This window comes from Panulirus ornatus, chromosome 10 (genome assembly GCF_036320965.1).
Source record: "Panulirus ornatus isolate Po-2019 chromosome 10, ASM3632096v1, whole genome shotgun sequence".
Classification (NCBI taxonomy): Eukaryota; Metazoa; Arthropoda; class Malacostraca; order Decapoda; family Palinuridae; genus Panulirus; species Panulirus ornatus.
This window is the reverse complement of record NC_092233.1, coordinates 4,800,881-4,826,441: the sequence shown is the minus strand read 5'-3', so window position 1 is coordinate 4,826,441 and position 25,561 is coordinate 4,800,881. Positions and strand designations below refer to the sequence as shown.

General features: G+C 40.2%; 2 protein-coding genes across 4 annotated transcripts in view; one reads left to right on the top strand and one right to left on the bottom strand.

Moving 5' to 3' along the window:
• LOC139750738 (splicing factor U2af 38 kDa subunit-like) overlaps positions 1 to 6,111 on the bottom strand; it is a 144,683-nt gene extending 138,572 nt beyond the window's left edge. For all 3 annotated transcript variants that reach the window (XM_071665438.1, XM_071665436.1, XM_071665437.1), the window contains exon 1: positions 6,011 to 6,111. The gene's annotated coding sequence lies outside the window, so the exon portion shown is untranslated. The remainder of the gene's footprint in view (positions 1 to 6,010) is intronic.
• A 464-nt stretch (positions 6,112 to 6,575) lies between these two features.
• On the top strand, positions 6,576 to 20,752 carry LOC139750737 (uncharacterized). Its single transcript, XM_071665435.1, has 4 exons — positions 6,576 to 6,941; positions 13,235 to 13,340; positions 15,528 to 15,716; positions 20,352 to 20,752. The coding sequence occupies exons 1-4, from the start codon at positions 6,811 to 6,813 to the stop codon at positions 20,661 to 20,663; spliced, it is 738 nt and encodes a 245-aa protein (XP_071521536.1). The 5' UTR covers positions 6,576 to 6,810; the 3' UTR covers positions 20,664 to 20,752.
• The last annotated feature ends 4,809 nt before the right edge of the window (positions 20,753 to 25,561 follow it).

Genomic DNA, 25,561 nt, shown 5'->3' with positions numbered 1-25,561 from the left:
CCTGACAACCCCATCCATAAACAAATTAAACAACCATGGAGACATCACACACCCCTGCCGCAAACCTACATTCACTGAGAACCAATCACTTTCCTCTCTTCCTACACGTACACATGCCTTACATCCTTGATAAAAACTTTTCACTGCTTCTAACAACTTGCCTCCCACACCATATATTCTTAATACCTTCCACAGAGCATCTCTATCAACTCTATCATATGCCTTCTCCAGATCCATAAATGCTACATACAAATCCATTTGCTTTTCTAAGTATTTCTCACATACATTCTTCAAAGCAAACACCTGATCCACACATCCTCTACCACTTCTGAAACCACACTGCTCTTCCCCAATCTGATGCTCTGTACATGCCTTCACCCTCTCAATCAATATCCTCCCATATAATTTACCAGGAATACTCAACAAACTTATACCTCTGTAATTTGAGCACTCACTCTTATCCCCTTTGCCTTTGTACAGTGGTACTATGCACGCATTCCGCCAATCCTCAGGCACCTCACCATGAGTCATACATACATTAAATAACCTTACCAACCAGTCAACAATACAGTCGCCCTCTTTTTTAATAGATTCCACTGCAATACCATCCAAACCTGCTGCCTTGCCGGCTTTCATCTTCCGCAAAGCTTTTACTACCTCTTCTCTGTTTACCAAATCATTTTCCCTAACCCTCTCACTTTGCACACCACCTCGACCAAAACACCCTATATCTGCCACTCTATCATCAAACACATTCAACAAACCTTCAAAATACTCACTCCATCTCCTTCTCACATCACCACTACTTGTTATCACCTCCCCATTTGCGCCCTTCACTGAAGTTCCCATTTGCTCCCTTGTCTTACGCACTTTATTTACCTCCTTCCAGAACATCTTTTTATTCTCCCTAAAATTTAATGATACTCTCTCACCCCAACTCTCATTTGCCCTTTTTTTCACCTCTTGCACCTTTCTCTTGACCTCCTGTCTCTTTCTTTTATACATCTCCCACTCAATTTCATTTTTTCCCTGCAAAAATCGTCCAAATGCCTCTCTCTTCTCTTTCACTAATAATCTTACTTCTTCATCCCACCACTCACTACCTTTTCTAATCAACCCACCTCCCACTCTTCTCATGCCACAAGCATCTTTTGCGCAATCCATCACTGATTCCCTAAATACATCCCATTCCTCCCCCACTCCCCTTACTTCCATTGTTCTCACCTTTTTCCATTCTGTACTTAGTCTCTCCTGGTACTTCCTCACACAAGTCTCCTTCCCAAGCTCACTTACTCTCACCACCCTCTTCACCCCAACATTCACTCTTCTTTTCTGAAAACCCATACAAATCTTCACCTTAGCCTCCACAAGATAATGATCAGATATCCCTCCAGTTGCACCTCTCAGCACATTAACATCTAAAAGTCTCTCTTTCGCGCGCCTGTCAATTAACACGTAATCCAATAACGCTCTCTGGCCATCTCTCCTACTTACATAAGTATACTTATGTATATCTCGCTTTTTAAACCAGGTATTCCCAATCATCAGTCCTTTTTCAGCACATAAATCTACAAGCTCTTCACCATTTCCATTTACAACACTGAACACCCCATGTATACCAATTATTCCCTCAACTGCCACATTACTCACCTTTGCATTCAAATCACCCATCACTATAACCCGGTCTCGTGCATCAAATTGATGAGATCTACTATTGACGTTTGTGTAAATAAATTATACATTTCCTTTTTCCATAGCCAGAGGTTGAACCATTATGTGACATCCATTTTTTTCATTTCATTTCAAGCTAGAAGTTTCAGTTTTCTAAATTGTTTCTTACATTTTTCATATGTATATATATGTATGTGTGTGTGTGTATATGTGCGTGTGTATGCGTGTGTATATATATATATATATATATATATATATATATATATATATATATATATATATATATATATATATATATATATATATTATCCCTGGGGATAGGGGTGAAAGAATACTTCCCACGCATTCCTAGCGTGTCGTAGAAAGCGACTAGAGGGGACGGGAGCGGGGAGCCAGAAATCCTACCTTGTATTTTTTTTTTAACTTTCTAAAAGGGGAAACAGAAGATATATATATATATATATATATATATATATATATATATATATATATATATATATATATATATTTTTGCTTTGTCGCTGTTTCCCGCGTTTGCGAGGTAGCGCAAGGAAACAGACGAAAGAAATGGCCCAACCCACCCCCATACACATGTACATACATACGTCCACACACGCAAATATACATACCTACACAGCTTTCCATGGTTTACCCCAGTCGCTTCACATGCCCTGATTCAATCCACTGACAGCACGTCAACCCCGGTATACCACATCAATCCAATGCACTCTATTCCTTGCACGCCTTTCACCCTCCTGCATGTTCAGGCCCCGATCACACAAAATCTTTTTCACTCCATCTTTCCACCTCCAATTCGGTCTCCCACTTCTCCTCGTTCCCTCCACCTCTGACACATATATCCTCTTGGTCAATCTTTCCTCACTCATTCTCTCCATGTGCCCAAACCATTTCAAAACACCCTCTTCTGCTCTCTCAACCACACTCTTTTTATTTCCACACATCTCTCTTACCCTTACGTTACTTACTCGATCAAACCACCTCACACCACACATTGTCCTCAAACATCTCATTTCCAGCACATCCCTCCTCCTGCACACAACTCTATCCATAGCCCACGCCTCGCAACCATACAACATTGTTGGAACCACTATTCCTTCAAACATACCCATTTTTGCTTTCCGAGATAATGTTCTCGACTTCCACACATTCTTCAAGGCTCCCAGGATTTTCGCCCCTTCCCCACCCTATGATCCACTTCCGCTTCCATGGTTCCACCCGCTGCCAGATCCACTCCCAGATATCTAAAACACTTTACTTCCTCCAGTTTTTCTCCATTCAAACTTACCTCCCAATTAACTTGACCCTCAACCCTACTGTACCTAATAACCTTGCTCTTATTCACATTTACTCTTAACTTTCTTCTTTCACACACTTTATCAAACTCAGTCACCAGCTTCTGCAGTTTCTCACATGAATCAGCCACCAGCGCTGTATCATCAGCGAACAACAACTGACTCACTTCCCAAGCTCTCTCATCCACAACATACTTCATACTTGCCCCTCTTTCCAAAACTCTTGCATTCACCTCCCTAACAACCCCATCCATAAACAAATTAAACAACCATGGAGACATCACACACCCCTGCCGCAAACCTACATTCACTGAGAACCAATCACTTTCCTCTCTTCCTACACATACACATGCCTTACATCCTCGATAAAAACTTTTCACTGCTTCTAACAACTTGCCTCCCACACCATATATTCTTAATACCTTCCACACACACACACACACACACACACATATATATATATATATATATATATATATATATATATATATATATATATATATATATATATATATATTATTATTATTATTATTATTATAATTTTGCTTTGTCGCTGTCTCCCGCGTTTGCGAGTTAGCGCAAGGAAACAGACGAAAGAATGGCCCAACACACCCACATACACATGTATATACATATACGTCCACACATGCACATATACATACCTATACATCTCAACTTATATATACACACACAGACATATACATATATACACACGAACATAATTCATACTGTCTGCCCTTATTCATTCCCGTCACCACCCCGCCACACATGAAATAACAACCCCCTCCTCCTGTATGTGTGCAAGGTAGTGCTAGGGAAAGACAACAAAGGCCACATTTGTTCACACTCACTCTCTAGCTGTCATGTATAATGCACTGAAACCACAGCTCCCTTTCCACATCCAGGCCCCACACAACTTTCCATGGTTTACCCCAGACGCTTCACATGCCCTGGTTCAATCCATTGACAGCACGTCGACCAGTATACCACATCGTTCCAATTCGCTCTATTCCTTGCACGCCATTCACCCCCCTGCGTGTTCAGGCCCCAATCACTCAAAATCTTTTTCACTCCATCTTTCCACCTCCAAATTTGGTCTCCCACTTCTTGTTCCCTCCACCTCTGACACATATATCCCCTTTGTCAATCTTTCCTCACTCATTCTCTCCATGTGACCAAACCACTTCAAAACACTCTCTTCTGCTCTCTCTACCACACTCTTTTTATCACCACACATCTCTCTTACCCTTTCATTACTTACTCGATCAAACCACCTCACACCACATTTTGTCCTCAAACATCTTATTTCCAGCACATCCTCCCTCCTTCGCGCAACTCTATCTATAGCCAATGCCTCGCAACCATATAACACTGTTAGAACCACTATTCCTTCAAACATACCCATATATGTATGCACATATGTACATTTTCATACTCCCTTTCCTTTATCAATTCCCAGCACCACCCCACCCCACATGAAATGGCATCACCACCCCCTACGTCAGAGAGTTAGCGCAAAGAAAGCAAACAAAAAAGGTCACATTCATTCGCACTAAGTCTCTAGCTGTCACGTGTAATACACCAAAACCACAACTACCTATCCACATCCAGGCCCCACAGACCTTTCCATGGTTTACCCCAGACGTTTCACATGCCCTGGTTCAATCCATTGGAATTCTTATAAGATGAAAAGTCTTACCTTAAGGATATTCTTTTGCAACAATTACAAACATATGTCAGTAGTATGATCTCAATTCTTATATGTAACCGCTCAAAACTGTACATCTTGCAATTATATAAACCTTTAATCTCCAAGAGCATGTATAATTTGATGTTTGGAAAACCTTCACTCACTAAGGCAGTGTCCCACATGTGCAATATATTCTCTAAGAATATCAAGGGTAAAACTTCCTAACCCTAGATGTCTCTCTTAGGAACTTTCATCTTCTCCAGTTGTTATCTTTTCAACTAGATAACGGCCTGCTCGCTCATCCCAAGTCTACTCATTGTCAATCAAAGACCACTAGACTCTTGACCAGAGAGCTCACCTGCATGTTATAGCTGTCAACCAAAAGCCATCACAGTTGGTACAAAGAAAGGATTAAAAAAAAAAGAGGGGGAGGGGGAGGGGGAAGGCAAGGTAAGGTAAGAGAAAAAAATATTCACAAACTAAATCAGATTATTTTGTCAAACTAAAAAAAACCTACACTTTCTGAGACTAAAGGCAGAACTTGTGGAACAATGTAATCTACTCTCTCCTGAAGAAGGAATCTTCAGACACACTCTGGGTAAACTTAAATCATCTATGCTAAGGTAATGTCCAAAGTAAATGGAAAATAAGTGCCAAAGACCACTCAGTTAATTTTTTTGTACTTTTCTGAAGAAGCCCAACTGACTCACATCGAGTGCTCTAATGTAAAACTCACATTGCATTAAGTAAATGTGTTTGTACAACCCAGAGATATTCAGTACCCAAAGAAGTTTCAAATTACCAGGGCCTATGAACTTGCTATCAAGAAAGGGCCTGAATGTACCTATAAGAAAGGATGGATAACAAGGCATGTGAAGCATACATTATGTTGATTTGAACCAGTATTTCACCTACTTCTGTGTTAATATGCTCATCTTACTTGACCTATATAGGTTTCTCCATCACTATTTTGTATCAAGTTAAAATCAATGCATCTGATAATGCAACACTGGTCTAATTAACTTCTAACATGTATAATGAGCCAACTACCCTCTAACAAATCTACTACGATGATTTCCGTCTATCATGAAATTCACATCGTCCCAAGGGTGAATTCCGAACTAATCCAGCCTTAAATCTAATACTTCAATCCCTGATACGAGCAAGGATTCACAGATCACGCCTTACATTAACTCGGTACTCAAATGCTGTTCACAACCTCTCGGGGCCTGGACCAAAATCAAAAACAAAACATGGGAACAGCTTTGATAAGCTTAATCACATTCGTACCCATTGACAAGTCCCTTGTACTCGCTAGCCTAGGAGGACTCCATACCTGTTGAGTGAGCCCTGGGAATGTTAAACAGGCAGAAACAGATCTATGTTTGGCAGGACGCAACCCAAACTCCTTACCGCCGCCACAGCCACAATACTAATAATACTGAATTAGATGAATAAACTTGTTTTAGTAAACAAGTTTAGTGTTTTTACTTCCAATAAATTATTAGAAACGTTTTAATTAGATGATATGTAATTTGCTTCTGCAGTTACATGAATATTTATGTATACATTTTGAATGTTCTTTAGATTGAAACAGGGATAATAAATGTAGTAACACAACCAAATAGATATTCTTATTTTTCGAAAAGAATGATATGTAAATAAAACGTCCGCCCAAAACTATCCACTTACATATAGACAGCTGAGGAAATTATTTTGTAAGACAAACGTGCTTGAATGATGACAACGTGTGACATATTATAAGGTTATCTTTGAATGATTGAAAAAATGACATTGAAATATTCATGATACTTGATATATACATATCTATATATATAAAGGTAATTGATACCTAAGAATTCATCTTAAAGTGAGCCATATTTACACAATATGTTTATATTGTGTATGCCTTATGTTTACATGCTTCTCAACGTGTTACATCCCGAGACGATTAATTCAATTAACTTGGGGAAAAGTAACGTGTTGGTTTCCCACAGCTTCCGCTGATATCCAGGACTTGACTAAGCATAGCTTAATACTTAACAAAGAATCTGAGAGCTACAAGAAATAACATTTAAAGAACTTAATTGCATATGGTAATCTGGAAAAGAGGAAAACTCGTAAATTTCTCTGAAAATGAAAAACAAGGAGAACAAATTCAAGCAAAATAAAAAACAGTGGAACCCGAAAAAACAAAAGAATAAGCAAAGAAGACCGACAAACAGACAAACTAAAGTACACATCAAGTTTGACCCAGAGGACCGAAAGTGAGTATTAGGTTCGGTATTCCCAGATAGTGACGTGAATCCGTTAGGTGACGGTTTACACGGAGGCTGTCTTTTCATGTGTGAAAGAGCTGTTTTATCTGTTCCCTGTTGATAGACATGCATGTATTGGCTTACTAAGAACATTTTTATTTCCATAGAAATCTTAGGTCATACTCATGAACCTAAATATACATGAATTCTTCACATACCCTCACATAATCCTGAATGGTCATTCACTTCCACTCAACAGACCTCCAAACATACGAGGTATCACATGACACTCACATGACATTACAACCCACACTGCGAACATAGATCAAATGTCTACAAAACAATTACTGTCACCAGTTTTGAACAAGGATGAGGATTCCTTGGCATTTTTTTAGGAAAAATTCATTTGCTTTATTTTAATACAACCTCACCTGCCTTGTCATCCATCCTGTTTTAAGCAAACATGATGAAATTGCCTATCACTCAAGGCAAGGCCCCCACAAAAGCTCATACACAACAAAATTAAATTACTCTTATCATAATTCCACTTTAGTATTCTCAGCATTTAAACTACATTTTAACCAACCAAGATCCCCCAAACAGAAGCAAAAACTTTACCCCTGCTTCACATTTGTACTCCAGCAAATATGATACTGTATTAACAAAACACATACACTATTATGATTTAACAAGCTCCGAACACTTGCCCTTCCAACACAATTGTAAATTCTTCTCCACTAGACAGACTACATTCCATGGGCATGAATGAGTGACACTCTCCCATGCGTTTTGGACAACAGTCCAATCACTGATTTAATGTATCACAAGATGCTGTGGTGCCTAAGTCGAACTCCCTTTCTGGAGGCTTAAAGCACTTAATCCTTAATTGTTGTACACTCAAATCACATGGGCAAACAGGCATAAGCATATTACTTGACCTGTAGCCTCATGTGATGTGGCCAGCTTTCTGTGCATAGCAGGAGCTCCATAGAAGAGGTTCCAATGACAGAAAAGTAAATACATATGGACCTCTTGATTTGTGTGATAGTTACAGTCTTGAAAATGGTCATGTAGGTCAAAAATGCATTAATCAAATAATGAAAGGGATGGAGATTAGGAGGTTTTGTTATTAATACATGTGCTCCAATTCACTCTATTCCTTGCCCTCCTTTCACCCTCCTGCATGTTCAGGCCCCGATCACACAAAATCTTTTTCACTCCATCTTTCCACCTCCAATTTGGTCTCCCTCTTCTCCTCGTTCCCTCCACCTCCGACACATATATCCTCTTGGTCAATCTTTCCTCACTCATTCTCTCCATGTGCCCAAACCATTTCAAAACACCCTCTTCTGCTCTCTCAACCACGCTCTTTTTATTTCCACACATCTCTCTTACCCTTACGTTACTTACTCGATCAAACCACCTCACACCACACATTAAGAATATATGGTGTGGGAGGCAAGTTGTTAGAAGCAGTGAAAAGTTTTTATCGAGGATGTAAGGCATGTGTACGTGTAGGAAGAGAGGAAAGTGATTGGTTCTCAGTGAATGTAGGTTTGCGGCAGGGGTGTGTGATGTCTCCATGGTTGTTTAATTTGTTTATGGATGGGGTTGTTAGGGAGGTAAATGCAAGAGTCCTGGAAAGAGGGGCAAGTATGAAGTCTGTTGGGGATGAGAGAGCTTGGGAAGTGGGTCAGTTGCTGTTCGCTGATGATACAGCGCTGGTGGCTGATTCATGTGAGAAACTGCAGAAGCTGGTGACTGAGTTTGGTAAAGTGTGTGGAAGAAGAAAGTTAAGAGTAAATGTGAATAAGAGCAAGGTTATTAGGTACAGTAGGGTTGAGGGTCAAGTCAATTGGGAGGTGAGTTTGAATGGAGAAAAACTGGAGGAAGTGAAGTGTTTTAGATATCTGGGAGTGGATCTGTCAGCGGATGGAACCATGGAAGCGGAAGTGGATCATAGGGTGGGGGAGGGGGCGAAAATTTTGGGAGCCTTGAAAAATGTGTGGAAGTCGAGAACATTATCTCGGAAAGCAAAAATGGGTATGTTTGAAGGAATAGTGGTTCCAACAATGTTGTATGGTTGCGAGGCGTGGGCTATGGATAGAGTTGTGCGCAGGAGGATGGATGTGCTGGAAATGAGATTAATACATGTACCCGGAAATATAGTATACTGATATACATAATACTCAATGAATTCTAATAATGAAATCAGAAAAAACAGACTTGATTCTAATACTCATGTTTACTGCTGTTCCTGAATTGCTTGCCAGTGCTGATGGAGAGGGAGGAGGTGAGTGAAGTTACTGGGGAAGGGGGTCATCTGAATCAGATGTAGTTGTGGAAGATGTTGGTTATGGTTGAGTGAGTTCAGCCATTATCTCACAAGATGTTGGTGGCCAGTCCATATGAGGGTCCTTTTTCTTCAAAAAAGATCTTGTGTTGTCTGTTTATACTTTATACTTCATTTTCTTCTTATGGTGGATTTCTTTATAGCACTTGATGTCATTCAGGACATTTTGGGCCACCTTTGAATTCCATTTTGTGTTTAGGTCATCCTTCTCTTGCAAAGCAAGAGCATTGCAAGAGTAGTGAAATTTTTCAGCTAACCTCTTACTAATGACAGAATGCACTTGCACTTGGTTTGATCTGTGTACTTAGCATTGTTCCAAGCTCTCCATAATTAAACTTCAGGAATGTGAGGTTTTAGAGGGACTGATTAATATTCCACCTTGCACTCCTTGATTTTCTTTGCACTATCACAAATAGACCGTAAATTAGATTCACAAAGTCCAAGGACACACTTATCATTTGTTCACCTCTTTCTTAATGTTTACATACATCCATTTTAACTAAAGTGGTTCCATTGGGAGAACGTAAAAAAGACACTTGAAAACATGATGCAAGGGGCAAAACATATGCAACATACTGTAACACTCCATGATTAAAGACCATATCCATGCCATTCATACATACTTCTTGCACTGTGCTGGCAATGCCATGCTGCCAGCCCAATCATGATTACGATATTGTAAACTTAAACCCATGTAGTGTAAAATAGGTGTAAATTTACTGTCGTGTTTTCAAAATGTAGCATAAATCAAGTATGAAATGAGTGATTCGAGATGCTGTTTCCTATGGGGTGGGGTAGTACCAGGAATGGATGAGGGCAAGCAAGTATGAATGTGTACATGTGTATATATGTATTTGTATACGAACAAATTGCATATGAACGAGCACCTTCATAGAACATACAAACCTCCAACAGCCAGGATCGAACCTGGGACCCATGAGCTACAGGCGGGAGTGCTACCGCTAGGCTATGGTCGCCCCTAATAGGAAATGACTATTTGAATACTATGTACTCGAATACCCTTTGTCTCACGTTGGTGAGCAATGGGGTCTACACCGGTCATTTCCCAACAGGCTCACATAGCCGGCAGATAGCATTTTACTGAACATAACTGTACAATGCAGAGGTATCTGAATATGAACAAAGTGCATATAAACGCACACCTGCATAGAACATACAATCCTCCAACAGCCATGATCGAACCAAGGACCCCTGTGCAACAGGCGGGAGTGCTACCGCTAGGCTATGATCGCTCCTAATAGGAAATAACTATATGAATACTATGTACTTGAATACCCTTCGTCTCACATTGGTGAGCAATGGGGTGTACACCAGTCATTTCCCAACAGGCTCACATAGCAGACAGATAGCATGTTACCGAACCTAACTGTACAACATCCACTCCCAGACATCTAAAACACTTCACTTCCTCCAGCTTTTCTCCATTCAAACTTACCTCCCAATTGACTTGTCCCTCAACCCTACTAAACATAATAACCTTGCTCTTATTCACATTTACTCTCAGCTTTCGTCTTTCACAAACTTTACCAAACTCAGTCACCAGCTTCTGCAGTTTCTCACCTGAATCAGCCACCAGTGCTGTATCATCAGCGAACAACAACCGACTCACTTCCTAAACCCTCTCAACCACAACAGGCTGCATACTTGCCCCCTCTCTCCAAAACCCTTGCATTTACCTCCTTAACAACCCCATCCATAAACAAATTAAACAACCAGGGAGACATCTCACACCCCTGCCACAGACCGACATTCACTGGGAACCATTAACTTTCCTCTCTACCTACTCGTACACATGCCTTACATCCTCGATAAAAACTTTTCACTGCTTCTAGCAACTTACCTCCCACACCATATAATCTTAATACCTTCACAGAACATCTCTATCATATGCCTTCTCCAGCTCCATAAATGCTACATACAAATCCACTTGTTTTTCTAAGTATTTCTCATGCATTCTTCAAAGCAACAGTTCTAGTTGCGTTGAAAAATGTGTGGAAGACGAGAACATTATCTCGGAAAGCAAAAATGGGTATGTTTGAAGGAATAGTGATTCCAACAATGTTATATGGTTGCGAGGCATGGGCTATAGATATGTGGTGTGAGGTGGTTTGATCGAGTAAGTAATGAAAGGGTAAGAGATATGTGTGGTAGTAAAAAGAGTGTGGTTGAGAGATTAGAGGAGGGTTTGGTCACATGGATAGAATGCTTGAGGAGAGATTGACAAAGAGGATATATGTGTCAAAGGTGGAGGGAACAAGAAGTGGGAGACCAAATTGGAGGTGGAACGATGGAGTAAAAAAGATTTTGAGCGATCGGGGCCTGAACATACAGGAGGGTAAAAGGCATAGAAGGAATATAGTGAATTGGAACGATGTGGTATACAGGGGTCAACGTGCTTTCAGTGGCTTGAACTAGGGCATGTGAAGCGTCTGGGATAAACCATGGAAAGTTTTGTGGGGTTCTTATTCACATTTACTCTCAACTTTCTCTCTTCACACACTTTTCCAATCTCAGTCACCAACTTCTGCATTTTCTCCCACAAATCAACCACCAGAGCTGTATCATCGGCGAACAACAATTGACTCACTTCCTAGGCCCTTTCATCCCCAACAGATTGAATACTTGCCCATCCTTAAACAAATTAAACAACCATGGGGACATCACACACCCCTGCCGTAAACCAACCTTCACTCAGAACCAGTCACTTTCCTCTCTTCCTACTCATACACATACCTTACATCTTTAGTAAAACTTTTCACTGCTTCCAGCAGCTTACCTCCCACACCATATACTCTTAAAACCTTCCACAAAGCATCTCTATCAACCCTATCATATGCCTTCTCCAGATCTATAAATGCTACATATATATCCATGTTTTTCTAAGTATTTCTCATACAAATTCTTCAAAGCAAACACCTGATCCACACATCCTCTACCACTTCTGAAACCACACTGCTCTTCTTCAATCTGATGCTCTATACATGCCATCACTTTCTCAGTCAATACCCTCCCATAGAATTTCCCAGGAATACTCAACAAACTTATGCCTCTGTAGTTTGACCACTCATCTTTGTCCCTTTTCCTTTGTCCAATAGCATTATGCATGCATTTTGCCAATCCTCAGAGAGAGAGAGCCAGCATCATTTGAAATATACCTATCCTTCAGCATCTCATTTTCCAAGTTTTCTGTTTTGTTTGCCATCACTTTCAGCCATGGACTTTGAAATCTGTGCAGTAAAAGTATTGTACATGTGTGATTTAAATCATAATGATGCAGAAGCATTTTTTATAAATTCAAGCATGCCTACCACATAATCAAGTCAAATTTTCTTGTCATATGAGAATAACTGTACAGTTATGAAGTAATTTTTTTTTTTAAGAGAATGCAAAATCATGAAGTGCAGACAAACACAGAATTAGGAAAGGGAATACTGTACTATGAGATGAGAATTGCTCAGATAGTAACTATGTGGCAAGAAATGAATGAATCTAGGAAGAATTACTATATGATCTTGGTTGTGTAATAAATGTTGCATGGTGAGGCAAAGTTATTGGAAAGTAGGTGTGATTAGGTAAAGGGATGAGTGGAGAAAGCTTGGATGAAATGTGGCTTGTTTGCAGTTAATTGATATAGCATTTTATGGAGAGATTCATACTGGATAACTGTGCTGTACAAATTATCTTATGAATCTTAGGTACTGAGAATATACAGAAACTACTTTTGTTTCTTGTGTTGTAGAATGTTCTTAAAGAGTATTTAAAATGTTTCATATTATACAGTTGATTTACAAAATCTCTGTTCTATAGACAACACAGTCATGATAGATATAAGTATTTGAAATATTCATTTCTTATATTGTAATTTTCAGTATCTCATTTCACTTGGTTATATTTGCACAGAAACAAAAAATTTGGCATCTTATTTCAGAGAATATGTTAAAGGATTCCACAAAAGGAAGCTGGAACGGCGTCAGAGAGCTCAAAAGAAGATTGAGGAGGAACTTAAAAAGGAAATGAAGGAAATAAGGAGGGATGTGAGTTTGTCACTTTGCTTTCATTATGATTTTTTTTAAACAGAATAAATTTCTTGTATTTTTTTTGAAAGCATTTATATAAGCCCCTGTTTTGTGACACCTTGTTAAGTGATACTTTGTATTAGCAGCATTAGAGAGTTAGGTACAAAAACAGTAGGGCTCACGATAGATACATATTTAAATAAAAAAAAAAACACCAAATATTCTTTTATATGAATTTTGAAATATTTGAAGTTAATTTAACTTTTTTTTAATCATAATGCAATTTATGTTGATGTCAAAGCAAAATAGTATGAGAGTCATGTTTATGTATGTCACCCCTGTTCATAAAAAAGAGATCAGTAATGTCCCTTGAACTACCACTGTATTAGCCTCACATCAGCTCTAGGTAAAATTATGGAAATGATAAGGAGACAAAATTGTGAAATTTCTGGAAAATTACTGAATGATAATTGACAACCAGCATGGCTTCCATGGCATAAAAAGATCATGTCTAAAAGATTTGCTGGCAGTTTTCATTGGTGCTTATTGCAACAGGGACTTTAAAAAAGTATCCTCAGATGTAATATTCCTTGACTTTCAAAAACAATTTACTAAATACCTCACAAGAGACTAATGCAAGTTAAAGACCACTTGGAATAGGGGATAAACTATGGGTGTGGATTAGTGACTTGCTCATTAATATGAAGCAAGGAGTTGTTTCAAATGGCAGAGCCTCAGACTGACAAGATGTGACAAACGGTGTACCACAAGGGTCAGTCCTTGGCTCATTCTTTTCTTAGCATACATTAACAATCTAAAATTAGGTCTCGTTTCTAAGACCAACAAATTTGTGGATATTACAAGATTAGGAGATAGAGCTGCAAATGGATAGGACTGTGAGCAAATTCAGAGAGATCACGATAAATTAGCAGAGCTGTCAGACAAATGGCATATGATATTCAGTGGAGACAAATGTGAAGTTATGCACTTTGGCAAAAAGAATACAAAATATGAATATCATACATTTGGAAACTTGCTAACAGAATGTTTGCATCTCCACAGAAGTCCTCAGTCAACTTCTTAACCCAAGGCAGATCCAACCTGCACCATCCGATCACCTTGAACAGCCAATCACTCCCAGTCAACAAGTCACTAACTATTCTGGGTACCACATTTGACACCCACAGGAAATTTACTTTCAACACAAGCAACAACTAAAACCCTCAGAATGATGACAGGTACAAAATCTGAATGAGAAAAAGAATTCCATAGTATCGTCTACAAACAATTTGTCTGCTTCACCCAAAACTTGTATCACCTGCCTGGTCATCCTCACTGTCAAAAGCAAATTCGTAACAAAATTACAAGCCACACAAGATGAAAGTAGACCACTGAAAACAGTCACTGGCTGCCTAGAAATGGCAAACACTCAGCACCTACATGAATAAAACAAAAATTCTCCCATTACAATCCCGCCTCAATATGCTTGGTACTCAGCTCTTTGCAGCAGCACTAGACCCTTTCCATCCAAACTACTCCATAACAAACCACCAACCACTAAATAGAAATAAAAAGCTTAAGCCTACCTCACACTTCAGAAGCCACAGATCCTTCCACCCTTAACAAACACAATACTGACATGAGAAGCATTAAACAGTTGTCCTTCTAGCTCAGCCTTAAATATCATCCTACCAGACATATGCCCATTCAAAACCACATTCACCAGATATATTTGAGTTACACTGTCACATCTATGCCCTGGATATCACTCATCCCAACAACACTACAAACTGCAAGATACATGAACACCCTTCATGCCCATGATGCAACTACCTCAGTGAAGATACTGGACACTTAATGCTTATTTTCCCTGTGCTTTTTCATGTGAACACACACACACACACACACACATTGCTAATTACTATAACCTATATTCCTGCCTAGTGGATGTGGCCAACTTCCTGAGCTTTCCAGAAGCCCCATGGAGGATAGGAGAGACTCCTGGTACAGAAAGATAAGTCAGCTCTGTGCACAGTTAACGTATTGTTGGCAGACTGTTGTGTTGATGACTGCCAGGGAGTTTTGCTGTCCACTTAAGAGGATCTCTGCTGCTGTACAGGACAGCGAGAGGCTATGGTCATTGTAGTTTGTATGCTGATCAAATACGGATGAAGCCTCTAATACTCTAGAACTTTTATTTTCCAGAGAGCTGATTTGGTCAAGAAAATGCTGTACCAAAGTCAGGAAACCATGAATATTGATGATGATGATGAGGAGGAACAGGAAGAAAATTTGAAAAAAGAAAATGTGACTGTCACTAACTATGGGTCTGCATCTGTGGAAATATCTGGGATTGATCTGGTCGCTTCTCAATTCCACATTGGAACAAATCAGGCAAGTTTTTGTAAGACATTTTGAATTATGTATCACAGATGTATTTTGTTAATCTTAGCAAAGAAGTGGTTAGTGTTCATTATAATTCAGTGTTCCCAAGTGAATATAGAAAAAGGTATCTGGGGAACAAAGCACCATGCTACTACCTGCTGTTATCCTAATGAAAGTGCAGTGGGACTACATTATAGTTCTTATGGTTTGAAGATACCACTGTCCAGCTATTATCAGAAACTTTGCCTTATATTAGGAGGTTTGAACGCTGCTTCATTGTACCTTCTTTCCTTGCTGCTGTTTGTCTATGAAAATTCTAAATGTGTACCTACTTTCTTGTTCAATTTGTTTTAGAATGTTATATATCTGGCTTGATTTCCATTTAGTCTCCAAACTCATTTTCCATCCATTTATTACTAATTCATATGCATTTGTGTGCATTTTGCATTTTTTATCTTGTTCCCCAGTGATTTGCTGTCCCTGTTTCATAAGTTTTGTGGATGATTTTCTTTCCTTGGGTTTCTGTCATCCCTTTGAATTGCGATTTTTAAATGTTTTTTTTACTCTTTTTCAGCTCTTTTTTTGATCTTGTCAGTGATCTCCCAACAAGATTTTTCAGTGCATGCAAATTTGTTTGTCTGCCATAACAGCACCAGGTTTTTATACTTTATTCTGAAAAGTAATCTTTTCAGTCTTTGCTCCGCTCTTGGTGACTTCAATATCTATTTTATGTACTTTCAAAATGAGTTTTTATTGCATTTATTATATTGTTCCATGACTTCATTTTACAATAAAAGGGACTATTAACACAGCTTAGGTGAAAGTGTAGTAAATGTAGAGGTGCCGTCATGTGTAAGTGAGGTACTTTAAATCTTTAGAGAAAGACTGTTAAAGGTTTAGAATTAGCAGTTAGATATAAGAATAAAAGGGGAAATGCACAGTGGACAAATGAAATTAGAAATGCTGGGGAAGAGAAGAAAAAGGAATGTGCCAATGGAAGTTCAGCAAGGGAGGAGGGGAGAATATAAGGTGTGTAAGCTGAATGTCAAGAAGCTGATAGAGGAGAGCAAAGAAAGAGTAGATGAAGATATTGGAAGAAAGTTGAGTGAGAATTTTAGAAAAATAAGGAATTGTACTGGAAGGAGGTGAAAAAGGAAAGAGAGGTATGTAAGAGTTGAAATGTAGATGTGAGAAGTAAGGAAGGAGGTTGTTGAATCAAAATGAATAAGTGAAAGGAAGATGGAAAGAGTGTTTTGAAAAATAGATGAATGTTGGGGAAGTTGAGACCGCAGTTGTAACATGCATGTGTATGGAGGATGGAAGGAAAGGAATACAAGTGCAGGGGCCTGTAAGAAGAAGGGTAATGAACTGGGTAATAATGAGGTAAGGCACCTGGTGTGGATGGGATTATGGCTGAAATGTTGAAGTGTGAATGGGGTTGTTAGGGAGGTGAATGCAAGAGCTTTGGAGAGAGGGGCAAGTATGCAGTCTGTTGTGGATGAGAGAGCTTGGGAAGTGAGTCAGTTGTTGTTCGCTGATGATACAGTGCTGGTGGCTGATTCATGTGAGAAACTGCAGAAGATGGTTACTTGAGTTTGGTTAAGTGTGTGAAAGAAGAAAGCTGAGAGTAAATGTGAATAAGAGCAAGGTTATTAGGTACAGTAGGGTTGAGGGACAAGTCAATTGGGAGGTAAGTTTGAAAGGAGAAAAACTGGAGGAAGTGAAGTGTTTTAGATATCTGGGAGTGGATTTAGCAGCGAATGGAACCATGGAAGCGGAAGTGAGTCACAGGGTGGGGGAGGGACGAAGGTTCTGGGACTGTTGAAAAATGTGTGGAAGGCAAGAACATTATCTTGGAAAGCTAAAATGGGGATATTTGAAGGAATAGTGGTTCCAACAATGTTATATGGTTGCAAGGTGTGGGCTATAGATAGAGCTGTGGGGTGGAGGGTGGATGTGTTGGAAGTGAGATGTTTGAGGACAATATGTGGTGTGAGGTGGTTTGATCAAGTAAGTAATGAAAGGGTAAGAGAGATGTGTGGTAATAAAAAGTGTGTGGTTGAGAGAGCAGAAGAGGGTGTTTTGAAATGGTTTGGTCACATGGACAGAATGAGTGAGGAAAGATTGACAAAGAGGATATATGTGTCAGAGGTGGAGGGAACGAGAAGTGGGAGACTAAATTGGAGGTGGAAGGATGGAGTGAAAAAGATTTTGAACGATAGCGGCCTGAACATGCTGGAGGGTGAAAGGCGTGCGAGGAATAGAGTGAATTAGAACGATGTGGTATACTGGGGTGGACGTGCTGTCAATGGATTGAACCATGGCATGTGAAGCGTCTTGGGTAAACCATGGAAAGTTTTGTGAGGCCTGGATGTGGAAAGGGAGCTGTGGTTTCGGTGCATTATACATGACAGCTAGAGACTGAGTGTGAACGAATGTGGCCTTTGTTGTCTTTTCCTAGAGCTACGTCATGCGCATGCAGGGGGAGGGGGTTGTCTTTTCATGTGTGGCTGTGTGGCGACAGGAATGAATAAAGGCAGCAAGTATGAATTATGTACATGTGTATATATGTATATGTCTGTGTATGTATATGTATATGTTGAGATGTATAGGTATGTATATGTGTGTGTGTGTGAACGTTTATGTATATACATGTGTATGTGGGTGGGTTGGGCCATTCTTTTGTCTTTTTCCTTGCGCTACCTCGCTAATGCGGGAGACAGCAACAAAGTATAATTGAAAAATATATATATATTTTTTTTCATACTATTCGCCATTTCCCGCATTAGTGAGGTAGTGTTAAGAACAGAGGACGGAGCCTTTGAGGGAAATCCTCACTTGGCCCCCTTCTCTGTTCCTTCTGGAAAATTAAAAACGAGAGGAGAGGGTTTCCAGCCCCCTGCTCCCTCCCCTTTTAGTCACCTTCTGTGACACGCAGGGAATATGTGGGAAGTATTCTTTCCTTCTTCTGTAGGTATTGCTTTGGTTTTTGCTCCTGAGAGCTGGCTGTTTGTGTGCCCCCACCACTAGCTAGACCGTGCAATACTGTATTCGGCAAGCTGCTATGTCACATGATTGCTGTATGAGCATTGGTAGCTAATGGGTGGACCATTTTGAATTGTGTTTTTTTCCCCACACCTCAAAGCTTAGGAACTCTCTATCATCTCATGTCTTTCCCAAGACATGGGACGACAGGTTTGTCACTTCCTCCAGAATTTGTAAATACCTTTCCATGTCTCTTTTTTTTCCCTTTCATAACCCTCTCTATATTTCAATCAAGTCTTGGCCTTGATATGGACTTTCATCTCTGACTGGAACCCTCCAACATATAAAAGAGAGGTGAAGAAAGGAATAAGGGACAGCATAGTCCTTCTGACCCTGACCTATGCAGCCAAATCATGGACATGGAAAGAGCTGCAGAAGTAAAGGATCCAGGCTGTGGAAATGAACTGTTTCACAGGAGCTATGTGGTATGATTAGAGAAAGAAATGAGTGGGTGTATGAGAAATGCATTATGTCACGGAATGCAAAGTAAATGAATACTGGAGTGATAGAGTGAGTGAAACATAATACTTTGAGGGAGTTTACAAGGAGAGTGTATGACAGTATGATTAAAGGGGTTGGTGTGAGAGGAAGACCACCTGTGACATGGGAAATAGAGTAGAAGAGGACTGGGGGGGAAAGAATTGGTAGAAGAATGTGTAGAATAGTGTATGCAAGGGAGGCATGTAGGACAGGGATAAGTGGAGACTATTTTGCTGCGGCCATCCCCTTGAAGAGAGTTTCTGGAAGGAATGGGCCTTAGAGACATAGATAGATAAATTAATAGAGTCTATATTTAGTTCCCTTGCTTAGTCTGTTCATGTGTGTTTGTGTCTGGTTTGGATTTGTGTTCTAGTATATTTGTGCAAAGTTTTTTGTCTCCATGTTTGTCTGTATCTGTGCATGTATTTGACTCTTCATGTGTATATGGATGAAGGGGGTTAACACCTCTTATGCTAGGAAAGAATCTTTGTAATCTCCTTGCTGTCCATTTAGGAAGCAGTGCATTGAACGTGGATAAGTTGTATGCTATTATTTTTTTGTGTTACATTTCATTTATTACATACATGACTAATTCTTCTGCATCTGTGCTATCTTATATAGTTCCATGTTTTCCAGTTATGTGTTACTCACAGTTTTGATGCTGAATTTGAAAACTAACCCCCTACACAGTTGCCTGTAATTCATCCATTTCCGTAACAGAATAGATATTGTTGAGAGATCTATTTTCAGGTAAACATCAAACTGTATTTCATTGGTGTGTACTATAAAAAGGTGGTTCTGTCTGTCTGTAAACATGCTGAGAAATTTGCCAGATGCACAATGAATAACCTCTAGACACAACTGCCAGTAATTCATCCATTTCCTTGCAGGAGAGAAACTTCTGGGACAATATATTGGCAGAAACTTATAGTAGTAAATTTTATCTATAGTTTAAAAAGGCAGTCTCAAAAGCTAGGGCTCTTGGAGGGGCCTAGAGAGCCTGAATCTTCTTGTGATGGTGAAACAGAATCTCCTTCCCTATTACCAATCAATGTTTTTTATTGTTTTTCTTCACATTATTTTTTGAACTCATAAATTGATAGTTCTCTCTGAATACAGATGCAACTTGATGTTACAAAAAATAAGCCAACCAAAAGGAAAGACACAGATGATGAAGATTCAGAGGATGTTGAGGTTATAAGCAAAGAAAAATTGGATGAACTGGGTATATGGAGTCAGAAAGATCTGTATCGCTCTCTCAAAAAGAGTACCTTCCAGGTTATGAAGAAGAGCAAGTTAATGAAGTTGAAGCAAGCTAAAGATGCAAAGAAACAGAAAAAGGCTCAAACAAGGATTAATAATCATAGAAGGAAGTTGAAAATGAAGAAAATGAGGCAGAGGCATGCACCACCCAAGGACAAAAATTTTTAGTGCCTGTTCTATACTCATGTGATCTTATACCAGGAATGCCTAATACTACTCCAGATTCTGTAAAGCTTTTATTAAACTATTATTAATTATCAGTCACATTTTTTTCCTTCTAGTTGGTACTTTATTTTGAATAGAGCTAAAATGTATGATTTCTTGGCTGAAAAGTAAATTTGACATACAAAAGCTCTCATGTCTTTTCTAGGTATGATTATATATTATGAATTATATGTTAAGCCAAAACTATAGTACAATTGTTCCCCAAACTTGTGAAAATTACTGATTACATACAAATAGCCCTTCATGAGTGTTCAAAGTTTACCCTTGGGGATAGGAGAGAAAGAATACTAACCACGTACCTCCTATATGCCTACCTACTTGCACTTCATGGGGAGGGTGTTTACATTTGTCGGTGCCCCATCTCTCAGACATTTTCTGATATCATACAGCCTGTATACCATGGAAAGCATCTCAGAGAGGCGAGAATGGGTGGCTGGACATCCTTCCTTCCTGTATTAATTTCCAAAAGAAATAACAGAGCAAAGAATCAAGTGAGGATTTTTCCTCTCTTGTACTCTGTCATTTGTTCTTAACACTACTGTGTTCATGTGAAAAATGGCAAAAGTATGCAGAAAATAAATAGGCTTGCATGGTATAGAGTGCATTGGAACGATGTGGTATACTGGGGTCAACATGCCATCGGTGGACTGAACCAGGCATGTGAAGTGTCAGGAGTAAACCGTGGAAAGGTCTGGGGGCCTGGATGTGGATAGGGAGGGAGCTGTGGTTTCTGTGCATTACACATGACAGCTAGAGAATGAGTGTGAATGAATGTAGCCTTTTTTTCGTTTGTTTGTTTGTTTTCTGGTGCTACCTCGCTGATGCATGGGGTGGTGGTAATGCTGTTTCCTATGGGGTGGAGTGGCGCCGGGAATGAATGAAGGCAAGCAAGTATGAATATGTATATATTTATTTATTTATTTTGCTTTGTCGCTGTCTCCCGCGTTTGCGAGGTAGCGCAAGGAAACAGACGAAAGAAATGGCCCAACCCACCCCCATACACATGTATATACACACACGTCCACACACGCAAATATACATACCTATACATCTCAATGTACACATACATATACACACACAGACACATACATATATATATACCCATGCACACAATTCACTGTCTGCCCCTACTCATTCCCATCGCCACCCCACCACACGTGGAATACTATCCCCCTCCCCCCTCATGTGTGTGGGGTAGCGCTAGGAAAAGACAACAAAGGCCTCATTCGTTCACACTCAGTCTCTAGCTGTCATGCAATAATGCCCGAAACCACAGCTCCCTTTCCACATCCAGGCCCCACAGAACTTTCCATGGTTTACCCCAGACGCTTCACATGCCCTGATTCAATCCACTGGCAGCACGTCAACCCCGGTATACCACATCGATCCAATTCACTCTATTCCTTGCCCGCCTTTCACCCTCCTGCATGTTCAGGCCCCGATCACTCAAAATCTTTTTCACTCCATCTTTCCACCTCCAATTTGGTCTCCCACTTCTCCTCATTCCCTCCACCTCAGACACATATATCCTCTTGGTCAATCTTTCCTCAATCATTCTCTCCATGTGCCCAAACCATTTCAAAACACCCTCTTCTGCTCTCTCAACCACGCTCTTTTTATTTCTACACATCTCTCTTACCCTTACATTACTTACTCGATCAAACCACCTCACACCACACATTGTCCTCAAACATCTCATTTCCAGCACATCCACCCTCCTGCGCACAACTCTATCCATAGCCCACGCCTCGCAACCATACAACATTGTTGGAGCCACTATTCCTTCAAACATACCCATTTTTGCTTTCCGAGATAATGTTCTCGACTTCCACACATTCTTCAAGGCTCTCAGGATTTTCGCCCCCTCCCCCACCCTATGATTCACTTCCGCTTCCATGGTTCCATCTGCTGCCAGATCCACTCCCAGATATCTAAAACACTTTACTTCCTCCAGTTTTTCTCCATTCAAACTTACCTCCCAATTGACTTGACCCTCAACCCTACTGTACCTAATAACCTTGCTCTTATTCACATTTACTCTTAACTTTCTTCTTTCACACACTTTACCAAACTCAGTCACCAGCTTCTGCAGTTTCTCACATGAATCAGCCACCAGCGCTGTATCATCAGCGAACAACAACTGACTCACTTCCCAAGCTCTCTCATCCACAACAGACTTCATACTTGCCCCTCTTTCCAAAACTCTTGCATTTACCTCCCTAACAACCCCATTCATAAACAAATTAAACAACCATGGAGACATCACACACACCTGCCGCAAACCTACATTCACTGAGAACCAATCACTTTCCTCTCTTCCTACACGTACACATGCCTTACATCCTCGATAAAAACTTTTCACTGCTTCTAACAACTTGCCACCCACACCATATATTCTTAATACCTTCCACAGAGCATCTCTATCAACTCTATCATATGCCTTCTCCAGATCCATGCTACATACAAATCCATTTGCTTTTCTAAGTATTTCTCACATACATTCTTCAAAGCAAACACCTGATCCACACATCCTCTACCACTTCTGAAACCACACTGCTCTTCCCCAATCTGATGCTCTGTACATGCCTTCACCCTCTCAATCAATACCCTCCCGTATAATTTACCAGGAATACTCAACAAACTTTTTTTTTTTTTTTTTTTTTTTTTTTTTTATACTTTGTCGCTGTCTCCCGCGTTTGCGAGGTAGCGCAAGGAAACAGACGAAAGAAATGGCCCAACCCCCCCCCCCCATACACATGTACATACACACGTCCACACACGCAAATATACATACCTACACAGCTTTCCATGGTTTACCCCAGACGCTTCACATGCCTTGCTTCAATCCACTGACAGCACGTCAACCCCTGTATACCACATGACTCCAATTCACTCTATTTCTTGCCCTCCTTTCACCCTCCTGCATGTTCAGGCCCCGATCACACAAAATCTTTTTCACTCCATCTTTCCACCTCCAATTTGGTCTCCCTCTTCTCCTCGTTCCCTCCACCTCCGACACATATATCCTCTTGGTCAATCTCTCCTCACTCATTCTCTCCATGTGCCCAAACCATTTCAAAACACCCTCTTCTGCTCTCTCAACCACGCTCTTTTTATTTCCACACCTCTCTCTTACCCTTACGTTACTTACTCGATCAAACCACCTCACACCACACATTGTCCTCAAACATCTCATTTCCAGCACATCCATCCTCCTGCGCACATCTCTATCCATAGCCCACGCCTCGCAACCATACAACATTGTTGGAACCACTATTCCCTCAAACATACCCATTTTTGCTTTCCGAGATAATGTTCTCGACTTCCACACATTTTTCAAGGCTCCCAAAATTTTCGCCCCCTCCCCCACCCTATGATCCACTTCCGCTTCCATGGTTCCATCCGCTGACAGATCCACTCCCAGATATCTAAAACACTTCACTTCCTCCAGTTTTTCTCCATTCAAACTCACCTCCCAATTGACTTGACCCTCACCCCTACTGTACCTAATAACCTTGCTCTTATTCACATTTACTCTCAACTTTCTTCTTCCACACACTTTACCAAACTCAGTCACCAGCTTCTGCAGTTTCTCACATGAATCAGCCACCAGCGCTGTATCATCAGCGAACAACAACTGACTCACTTCCCAAGCTCTCTCATCCCCAACAGACTTCATACTTGCCCCTCTTTCCAGGACTCTTGCATTTACCTCCCTTACAACCCCATCCATAAACAAATTAAACAACCATGGAGACATCACACACCCCTGCCGCAAACCTACATTCACTGAGAACCAATCACTTTCCTCTCTTCCTACACGTACACATGCCTTACATCCTCGATAAAAACTTTTCACTGCTTCTAACAACTTGCCTCCCACACCATATATTCTTAATACCTTCCACAGAGCATCTCTATCAACTCTATCATATGCCTTCTCCAGATCCAATGCTACATACAAATCCATTTGCTTTTCTAAGTATTTCTCACATACATTCTTCAAAGCAAACACCTGATCCACACATCCTCTACCACTTCTGAAACCACACTGCTCTTCCCCAATCTGATGCTCTGTACATGCCTTCACCCTCTCAATCAATACCCTCCCATGTAATTTACCAGGAATACTCAACAAACTTATACCTCTGTAATTTGAGCACTCACTCTTATTCCCTTTGCCTTTGTACAATGGCACTATGCACACATTCCGCCAATCCTCAGGCACCTCACCATGAGTCATACATACATTAAATAACCTTACCAACCAGTCAACAATACAGTCACCCCCTTTTTTAATAAATTCCACTGCAATACCATCCAAACCTGCTGACTTGCCGGCTTTCATCTTCCGCAAAGCTTTTACTACCTCTTCTCTGTTTACCAAATCATTTTCCCCAACCCTCTCACTTTACACACCACCTCGACCAAGACACCCTATATCTGCCACTCTATCATCAAACACATTCAACAAACCTTCAAAATACTCACTCCATCTCCTTCTCACATCACCACTACTTGTTATCACCTCCCCATTAGCACCCTTCACTGAAGTTCCCATTTGCTCCCTTGTCTTACGCACATGTACATGTGTATATATGTATATGTCTGTGTATGTGTATGTATGTGATTGGGAATATCTGGTTTAAAAAGAGAGATATACATAAGTATACGTATGTAAGTAGGAGAGATGGCCAGAGAGCGTTATTGGATTACGTGTTAATCGATAGTCGCGTGAAAGAGAGACTTATAGATGTTAATGTGCTGAGAGGGGCAACTGGAGGGATGTCTGTTCATTATTTAGTGGAGGCAAAGGTGAAGATTGGTAGAGGTTTTCAGAA